The sequence below is a fragment of the Perna viridis genome, chromosome 7 (assembly GCF_037379345.1).
Source record: "Perna viridis isolate PV_CMFRI_1.1 ecotype Kerala chromosome 7, ASM3737934v1, whole genome shotgun sequence".
Taxonomy (NCBI): domain Eukaryota; kingdom Metazoa; phylum Mollusca; class Bivalvia; order Mytilida; family Mytilidae; genus Perna; species Perna viridis.
Window position 1 is genome coordinate 8,318,789 of NC_142451.1, and position 10,630 is coordinate 8,329,418.

Here is a 10,630-nt window from a genome sequence, read left to right on the forward strand (position 1 = left end):
ATGAACTCGTGGATCGTTATGGTGTATCCATCTGCACCATGAAAACTGATTTATTCAACGGGTCATAGTTTTCCTTCCCTCGTTTGTCTACCCCGGACTTGACTTTTTATGAGCAACTGGGTAGGTGCTTCTATAACAGCAGAGGACGCTTACCCTACTGGTGTACCTGGTCCATGCTCCCAGTTTTTAGTTTTTAGTGGAGTCTGAGTTGTTCATTTGCTTTTGTTACTTTGTATGTATGATTTTAGTTACTTTGTTCTTTGTTGTGTATGTCTGTTTTCCATGTCTGGTCTTTGTCCCTGGATTGCATTCTTCTGATTAACGCATTAACCTAAGGTTTAAAATGTATTGAAACTGATATGAAGGGTCTGTCAGTCCCAAAGCTGCCTGTTTTAGAGACAAATTATTGGTTTTTCCGGGGTTAGGTTTAGTTAGTCATAATGTTACAATATTGTTAATTAAAAGTTATAGAAAAATGTTATTGGATTGTGGTGATGTAATTTTAAGTGCCAATTATGATTTTCTTTTTACTTCATCAAAACAAGGATTTATATATCTATATTTAACTCCTTGATCAAAACAGGATTTTTGTAATATCAAACACCAAAAGGGACTGTATAGACATTACTAATAATAATATGTAGTCAGTAATATTGAAAGCCATTCCTTTTGATCACATGAAAAGGTTTGCAATATGTTGGTAAACAGTACTCGAAATGTATCGGTTGTCTTGTGTGGTTTTTATATGGGACGATTGGTAGAAGGAACGAAATAATCATTTATGACGGAAATTTCTCGAGCTAGGATTTCATTTAGGTCAAAAGTCATTAGTGCGTTTGAAACCAATAAAATAGACATTGAACAGTAGTGCTCACAAGAAACATTGACAACTCTGAAAAGTTTTCGGGGTAGCAACAGGATGACAGAAGAATCGCCAATTATTCCCCCCGTTATACCCAAAGTCAGCTCACTAGTTGTTCATACTGGAAATATTGTTCATTGGAACAGACTTAAACGCAAAGCAAATGAAACTACTACGACTGAGGTAAGTTCTTTTTTCAATTAATTAAATCATAATTGTCACATGTTTCACACAGGACAAAAAGTTTTAATTTTCTTGCTTTTTTTAAAAAATCATTTCAGTCATGTTTTGAATTGGTTTTTTTACAACCCAACTTTTTAGGAAAATGATTATGTTGTGGTGCAACATTAAGTTGCGCTCCCATCCCAGCGCAGTGTATCCTCAGGTCAAAAAACAGAACAAATGTAGGGACAAATGAATTTTCATTTTTTTTCACCTAATTTTTATTAAATAACCCAGTAAGAAATAATGTGCTGAAATAATTCAAGTCTTTCTTACTCTGATATTGTTTTTGATACCAACATTTTGAAATTAAACCCGTCAGTGAGTAAAATTTGCCATTTCCATGACACAAGTCACAAGCAATTCTTGTCAATGTGTTACCTGAAGTAAAAGATTGTTGTTTTTTGTACAAAAATCTTCATGTGATAGTTGATTTTTTTCAAAGCACAATGTTAAAAATTTGTTATATTTAAATCTGGTGGCAATAATTGCATGTTCTTGCTGATGATACATTTTAACTATTTTTTTTTACCTTAATTAGTGTGTGGTCATTAGTATCAGCGCAAAGTCAAGCATCGAGGGTTGATATGTATGATCTCTTTGGCAAATTTATACATTTTGTAAAGCATATGATATGAAAAAATGATCTGATAAATCGTTATTGCAAATCTCACATAATTATTATTTGTACATGTGCAATTGTTCTCTTCAGTTGAATCTAATTCCATTGGTATCAGTCAAGGGGCTTAGGTTTGACTTTCTCAGGCTTGTAACTACCATGTATACTCAGGCTGTGTTCACATAATCATCAATGTTATGTTATGAATTATCTATTGCTTTACTCTGCTTTACACTTCAGGTGTTGGTTGTATCAGATTAATAGATAAATATAAGTATGTACTCTAATTCAAAAATTTACACCACAAATTTTATTGCAGTGTTATACTTTTTGTAGATAACACAGAGTGTAGGATCAACTCTGCAGACTGTTATTGATGCTACAGATAAAAATGAATTACAGGTATATTTTATTGCACAAAATACAGAGAAAATGTAATATTTTAAACAAGTACCTATGAATACAGCAAGTAAATGTTTAAATGCATGGTTGTATATTTATGTTATCATAATTGTGTTTTTGGAAATGTGATGATAGACAAGGAAATAGATATAGTAATATGCAACAAATACACCATCGAATAACTCTTTTAAAATTACATTTGTAAATATGTGCTATAAAAATCCTTGATGAGACAAAAAAGTTTTTATCCAATCAGAAGTCATAATACTAGAAATAATGAACTATTTTAAAGTTTTTACTAAAGTGTATTGTAATATATGCAAGAATTTTCCCATACAACTACCATGCCCATTTATTGCAGTACAAGACAGAGTTACTGTGTAGTAATGACAGATTTGTAGAAACTTTACCTGAAGATGAAAGAGAAGACCTAAAACTGACAGGTAAAATTCAGTTGAGCATTATTAATTTGAATAACGTATGTCCATCAAATTTTTTTTTCGTGAAAAAATACAAGATGACTTATTCATTTGTTTTCCATCTGTATTTATTACCTTAAGGTAGAGAAAAAGCAGTTTTTATGATTGACTTTGTCAAATTTAATGTTGTTGATTTTTTGAATGGCTGATTGTCTGGAGTAGTATTTCATGTAGAAGTACATGTATACATAATAATTAAAAAAAAATTAAAATTTCTGAGTGGCGGCCACTTTTAAAAATATCAATATGGTTGATGGGAAGCCCTTGTGGTAACCTTTTTTTTAAAACCAAGTATGAACCTTCTATGATATTTTTGGTGATTTTTTTTTTTACAATTTTTTTTTTAAGTTTGGACGGCCATATTTGAAATTTCAAAACCTTTGTGCACATCTACATATGGTGGTCTATTTTCGTGCCAAGTTTGGTTTCAATCCATTTAATCATTTTTGAGGAGATGTGCAGACAAGACGGAGGTCATAAGAAAGAAAAGTAAAAACAATATGTTACCCAACATCACTGGGTCACATTATTAACTTTCAGATGCAATATAATACTATGAAGGATAATATTGCCAAATATAATTCATGCAATAACCATGGTAACACATTTATTTTTTAGCAAAGCTTAAAATAATGTTTTACTTGGTAATACCTTTATCATGAATATGAAGCTACATGTCAGTATAAATATAGTTATTTTGAGTAGTTAAAAATGGGGTAACATGTTTAGTGCATGCTGATGATTGGTTGCTTTTTGTGTATCATGGTCCTTTTTATAATCTACTACGTATTTGTCCAGTGTGGTGGACATGTTTTTCAACAAACGGTCGGCATTCCAATGGGAACAAATTGTGCTCCTTTACTTGCTGACTTTTTCCTTCACTCTTATGAGGCTGACTTTCTAGCTGATCTTATCCGAAAGAAAGAATATCGTTTAGCTAGATCCTTTAATCTCAGTTTCCGTTATATGGATGACGTGTTATCTTTAAACAATCCTAATTTCGGGGATTTGATACATCGCATCTGCCCCAAAGAACTTGAGATAAAGGATACTATAGACACTGTGAAGTCAGCCTCATATCTTGACCTACACTTAGAAATCGATGGTAAAGGTAAACTATTGACCAAACTTTATCACAAACGTGATGACTTTTTATTCAAAATTGTCAACTTTGCTTTCATCTGTGGCAACATCCCTTCAGCACCTGCGTATGGAGTGTTCATATCACAACTCATATGTTATGCCAGAGCTTGCCGAAACTACGCAGACTTTTTGTATCGCGCTAGAACTCTAACAAATAGGCTTCTGGAACAGGGTTATGTTGCTACAAGATTGAAGTCATCACTACAGAAGTTTTATGGTCGTCATCATGAACTCATGGATAGTTATGGTGTGTCCATCTGCACCATGAAAACTGATTTATTCAATGGGTCATAGTTTTCCTTTCCTCGTTTGTCTACCCCGGACTTGACTTTTTATGGGCAACTCGGCGGGTGTTTCTAGAAAAAAAACAGAGGACGCTTACCCTACTGGTGTACCTGGTCCATGCTCCCAGTTTTTAGTGGTCTGAGTTGCTCATTAGCTTTTGTTACTTTGTATGTATGATTTTAGTTACTTTATGTTCTTTGTTGTGTATGTCTGTTTTCCATGTCTGGTCTTTGTCCCTGGATTACATTCTTTTGATTACCGCTATAACCTTGGTTCCCTTGATTACTCCTTGACAATTTTTTGGGTTTATTGCTTGAATGTTCAGGAGTATTGTCCAGTGTTGTATTTTAGTGCACATGCTTATGATTACAACATATTTATTTTTATATTGCTGGTTTTTGAAGTTACATTTACACTAGTGAAATAAGGAAAATCAAAATAGAATGATGTTATACCGTTGTACAATAAAACTTTTTTATACATCCTATATATTTCCTATTTTTTCAACTACTTTATCATATATTTGGGTAAAATTAAATCCTTTTAAATGAAGTGTCCATTACAATGATCACATCTATTATAATCACAAGTTGTTTTATTTTTAATTTCAGTTAAGATTGTCTTGTGTAGTCTTCTGCCTGCAGACTCTGTAACAGAAGCAGTGGAAAGAGGTATGTTTTTTAATGCTCCCACAACTATAAGTTGGGGCATATGTCCGTCCATCCCACACATTTTCATGTGATAACTAAAAAATCTCTTGCACCGATTCAAATGAAGTTTTTGAAATTGTATACACCTATAGTGGAAAGCTCCTTTCAAGTTTTTATTTTGGTTACAGATATTTTTTTTTACAAAAATGGTGGTGTACAAAAACTACAAAAGGCTTTAATTTTTCATTTTTGAGTAAGGGAAATTTATGTATAAAAAGGGTAGTGTTTTTCAGATTTGACACACTAACTGAAAGATTAATGCTAACAACATGTACACAGTATATGAGGCAGTCCTTCATGAAATGATCATTCGATCACAGGATGACCAAATTTATCCCCATTTGAAAAAAAAACATGAGTCAAAGCCCAATATCAAATTTTACACACAGTAAAATACATGTATAAGATGCAACATTTTACTTGCACTGCTTTTACTATAATGTTAACTGTTTTGAAAAAATGAGTCATTAAAAAGCCCTGGTCAAGCGACAGCAGAGCCACAGCACTGGTGGATAGCACTACAGCATCATGTACATGCAATCTACATGGCTGCAGAATGAAGAGAGCAAAATTTCATCCTCTGGAAGTGATATGTCACTGAAAATGCAAAATCACAAAATTTCAAAAATAAAACTCTTACAAGAGTGTAAAAATCTAACTAATAGCAGAAGAGGATTGAAAATACTGGTACTTGCAATGTTTTATGATTTATGAAATGACACACCACAGTTAATGTTGCCCTGTTTACTTTTGTTCCAAGCTTAATTCAGAAGATAAACTAGGATTTACATAATTATTTGGTTTGAACAAGTTCTCAAATTATATAAACTGCTTCTCTGTTTGTATAAGCTGTTAAAAAATAGGAAGAATTCTTTAACAATGCTCCATTTTTTCTTTGCAGTAATGAAGGAGTTGAATGTAACATTTATTGAGACGGTGCTATTAGCTTTACCTGTTTTTGATGATGAGGATGAATTGACATTGGATCTGATCAAACCTTACTGGACTTGCATGGAATCCCTGGTAGACAGTGATAAAGTTTTATCTCTAGGCATTGCAGACCTTAACAAAGATATGCTGCAACAATTATATACATGGTCTAGGGTATGCTTCGTCTAAAATTTTACAGTCTTTCATTTTTCATACAACCACATAATAAATTGTGATTGTTGGTATAGTGTTATTGTCTTAGTTCATTATTTCAGGACTCCAAATTAAGTATCAGCTTATGGATTTGTATAAATATATGTTGTCCTTTAAACAAAGTAGTGGGTATATATATATATGTTCATGGTTTGTCTGTTAGTTTGTGATTCCTCAGGTTTATGTTTGCCTTGTAAAATTTTTTGTCAAGAAAAAGTCATCAATTTGGTAACATACACCTTGATATGAACTTATGAAAAATATTCATTATTATGCAGTTTTGTCTGTTAGCATCAATTTCTTATGTCTCTCATCAACACATTATATACTTTAATTTCAGTAATTGTTTTGAAACTTTTATAGTTATTGAAGTGTAAGTTTCTTTATAATATTGTTTAAATAAAGCTTTTCTTTTAATTAGAAACTGACCTTAGAAAAATTCTTTGATTCCTGTCAATTGTTAAATGAATATTTAGCCGATATATATTTGTAACAATTTCTTTCTCTGTAAATATACTACCGGTACTTGTAAGTGAAAACCCTCTACCATTTGGTGCTTTCAAAATCATAAATTGCTAACAAGTTAAGATGAAAATATGTTTGTGTCACTATGCATTTCAAAGTAGATTAGTAAATAGTTAATGAAACCACATTTTAATATCTGTATTTAATAAAATCTGGTTTTTAAAAGTTTCAAGTACAAATTAAAACTTTCAGTGAAGGAGAATTTTATTTTTGGTTTGACCATGTTACTACAAACTACAAACATTGTTTGCAAAAAAAAAAAACAGGTCTTTGATGATAACTGATGCTACACATTTTTTAAGGTCAAGCCTTGTATTGATCAAGTAAGCTTAGAGTCTTGCTGTGTGATGCCAAAAGATCTGACAGAATATGCCAAAGAAAATGATATACAGCTTCTAACTCACAGTGATCCCGGTGGTATGATTTTATAATGGAACTTACATATAGTCCCTGAATAAACTAGAAATATGTATAGTTTCAAACCAGTCACATGGCATGTAGTCTTTTCATATTGATTTCTCCTGGGTTATTCTCTACTTGAAATAAATAATCTTATCCCCAGATGCCATTTAGTTAACTACAAATGTTCTATATGCACTTTATGTATTCTTTTAAGTGAATGTCAACTCTGACTTAATATGGCTTTGTATCATCCTTGCATGTGCATCAGTTTTATGTCAAGTCTGGACACTTATTGTCTATATAACAAGACCAATGTATGAGTTAAAGTGTCGTGATAGGAAGTATGTTTATAGTGAATGCTTCTGTTCTTACACAAAATGAATAAAATAAAGAAAAGTGCTGGGAAAGGGAGATAATCCAACTTAAGCATACAACTTGGTTCAATCTAAGTTGTTCAAACAAGCATGTTCACATATATTCCATATTTATATACATATGCAACTATATTACTTTATAATATAGAACTCAAAAGAATGTGTTGTTATTCTTCATTAAATACTTATTAATGTTTTATTTTTTGTTAGATATTCTTCCAAGTAAAACATTCCAGGAAGTGATAGCTTCTACTTCAACACAGAAAGATGGTGAAGGATGGGATCCATTGTGGATACTTAGATACTCTGTCCTTATCAAATGTCGAGGAATTATCAAGTCTAAAGGATACATTCTGAAAGGATTCAGAGATCTGAAGAAAAGAAAATGATGACCAGGTTTAGAACACAAAGATTCATTGGGTGCATTATCAACACGATACTTGGCACAAGTTATTAACTAGTATTTATTGTTGTAATGTAAAGCAAAAATATCCCATACGTTCATTGATACAACTTTTCTTCAGGGTTAACTATATTTATTGTTGACACTTTTTGTTTCAATGTTATGACCCAAGAAAAATTTTGATGTTCAAGAAAGACTTAACAATTTTTTTTTCAAATTATATTTCTCAATTAATATGTAATTACAGTTACATACTGGTAATATTTCAGTGTTTGAGATGGTTTGTCAGCAGACTACTCCATTTTGTTTTCACAAAGGTATTGGCATGCCAACAATAAGGTAATGGATGTTAAGGGGGATATTGACCCCAAATGAATTTACTTCAAATTGACAGAGTCATGTCCTTTTGACTCTGTGTCAGGTTTGATTATTACCAGTACAAATTTGAAGTTTTCTACAATTTTAAGGCTAGTGCAGTAAACATATAGTGTTCACTCATGTGTTATTTGTAAATTACTTTATATCATATCCTATAATTAAATCTGTGATAACTCTTGTTTTTCTCTAATTTCCAACAAATTTTGCTATTTCTCAACCAGTTGGGTAAATTATGATTATCTGACATGTGAGGTTTGCTTTCTTGTAAATGATTTGTTGAATTCCATTCTAACATTATCAATGATTTGTTTAGCTTTTTGATGTTATGCACAAAGGTTGGGAGAATTTGAAATTTGAATTTTAGAAATTAGAGAAATAGCATTTTACATTAGAGCTCATGGATTATCAGATTTTTTAATATATTGGTAGTTGAATGACTTGTGTTTTAAGCACTTAATATTTCATGTATTGCTCATGTTGAAAATACTGTCATTCTTAAAGATATCTCCATTGGAGAAATCTGAATTCCATTTATTATTATGTAAGAAGCTGAATATATAAAATATATGTGCATTTTTTTTATAAATGTTTTAAATCATGATTATAATGTGTTTGTGTAGAATAAAGTCTGGATGATCATTTAAAAAATTTGAATCATGATTTTGTATTTTAGTAAAGCATTAAATTTATTCTTATGTAAGCCTGCTCACAATATGCCCCATTAAAATCTATTCCCAAAGATGTGAATGAAAAGGTATTTGGTATGGAATGTAATTAATTAAATTAACAAAAGTTATTATATTTAATTACATGTAGTTAAAAGTCAGGATTAGTTTTAGCTACGCACAAAATAAGGTAACTATATCATGAAGGCTTTAATTTGGGGACTTGATCTGATACTATATGATACAAGATTCCTAATTTGGGTAAAGAACTCTTCTGATACATATACTATATGATTCCTAATTTGTTGTTTCTATATGTTAGACAGGTTTTCAGACAAATTTAAGATGTCTGGAATCATTTTGGAGATTATCAGGTGTTGAATCCCCTGTAAAAATTGAAAATCAATCAAATGAGCTAAGATTGTGCATTAACCTAAGAATATCCCATTGATTTTTTTTTGTCCACAACACAGTTTGAATATCTCTTCTAGATGTTGTTTTTCCTTAAAACCATTTTTTTTTATGAAACTGGAAGTCTTTTGACCCATGAGGTCTGAATATAATTTGGAAATGCATTTATTATAGGACACATTCCTTGGAATTTTATAAATCATGTTTACAGAGTAAGTTTTGAAGAGACATGGTTTTATTTGTATTTTAGATATGAGTCAATATATTATGATTGTATGTTTGTTGAAATTTGTAAGAATTATTCTAAAGTTAATGAAAACACAATGTCTTTTTCACAGTTAAATTTTCTCTATTTTAATTTCTTTAATTTATCTTGATATCCAAGTTTTTATGGTTTTGCCAAATTTTAGCAATAAAACTTGAAGCCAAATTCACTTTTTTGACGTGGTCCACGATTTTTTATTATTAGTGTTCATTATTATTATGTATTTTTTATACAAATCATTTTAGTCTTTTTACATGTATGTTATTCTTGTCTTTTTTATTGATCTGATTTTATGGTGTATCAAAACAACCATAATTTTATTTGAAAAGGAGAAGGGGAGATAAAAAGTGTTGAAAGATTTAATTGTTAATTTGGAGACTTGAAATGTTAACACAGGATAAAACATTCAGACTTTTTATAATTATTGCATTAAAAAGACAAAAGAATTGCTTCAAGTTTACCAAAGTTCAGATTTTGTTCTAGAACAACTTCACATTTAGTAAAAACATTCATTATTACATAGTTAATATATGTGAATATCGATTTATACCTTGGGTGTGGATTTCTAAGTGTAATTATGTAAAAAAAAAGAAACAACAAAATTGACTATTCTCTGCTGTTAACTGATGTATACTTGTGGCACCATTATTAGTGCTGTGGCTGTCATTTGTGTCATCATCTGTAGACATATTGTTCTCATTAATCAGGTAGCTCAGAAAACTATTCAGATAATTGAATAATCATGTACTGCATGAAATGTATTTATGTTAAAAATAGTTTTTGGTGCAAAATTATTTTTTTCAATTGTATGACGAATGATCTAAATAGAAATACAGTCTTGTTTGACTATCTGTTGACCTATTTATAGCAAGTATTTGAAATGCCGATTTTTTCAGCCAAAGCCAATATTTATTGTCTAAATATAACTGTTGAACTTTTGTATGTCATTTAAAACAAAACAGTCTTTTTACAACTAAGTTTCTGGAACAGGGTAATGTTGTTACAAGATTGAAGTCATCAGTACAGAAGTTTTTGGTTGTTATCATGAACTGGTTCATTGTTATGGTGTATCCATCTGCACCAAGAAAACTGTTTTGTTCAACATGTCATAGTTTTCCTTTCCTTTTTTTTCTACCCTGGACTTGACTTTTTATGAGCAACTCGGCAGGTGTTTCTAGAAAAGCAGAGAACGCTTATCCTACAAGTGCACCTGGTCCATGCTCCCAGTTTTTAGTGGAGTCGGAGTTGCTCATTTACTATTCTTACTTTATGTGTATTATTTTAGTTACTTTATGTTCTTTGATCTGTTTGTCTATTTTCCATGTCTGGTCTTTTTTCCTGG

At 31.0% G+C, this 10,630-nt stretch overlaps 1 protein-coding gene across 1 annotated transcript; it reads left to right on the plus strand.

Annotated features, from left to right (window-relative positions):
* The first annotated feature begins 623 nt into the window (after window positions 1-623).
* On the plus strand, window positions 624-10,139 carry LOC148611188 (glutamate--cysteine ligase regulatory subunit-like). The gene is made up of 7 exons (XM_088591498.1): window positions 624-1,045; window positions 2,040-2,105; window positions 2,467-2,548; window positions 4,624-4,683; window positions 5,624-5,826; window positions 6,693-6,807; window positions 7,377-10,139. Exons 1-7 carry the CDS (start codon window positions 920-922, stop codon window positions 7,553-7,555), a joined length of 831 nt encoding a protein of 276 aa, XP_088447624.1. The 5' UTR covers window positions 624-919; the 3' UTR covers window positions 7,556-10,139.
* The last annotated feature ends 491 nt before the right edge of the window (window positions 10,140-10,630 follow it).

Excerpts from the sequence above, each read along its gene's own strand:
- LOC148611188 (XM_088591498.1), top strand. The coding sequence starts at position 920 with ATGACAGAAGAATCGCCAATTATTCCCCCCGTTATACCCAAAGTCAGC. Across the intron at positions 4,684-5,623 it reads AACAGAAGCAGTGGAAAGAG|TAATGAAGGAGTTGAATGTA; the intron begins GTATGTTTTTTA and ends TTTTCTTTGCAG. Across the intron at positions 6,808-7,376 it reads AACTCACAGTGATCCCGGTG|ATATTCTTCCAAGTAAAACA; the intron begins GTATGATTTTAT and ends ATTTTTTGTTAG.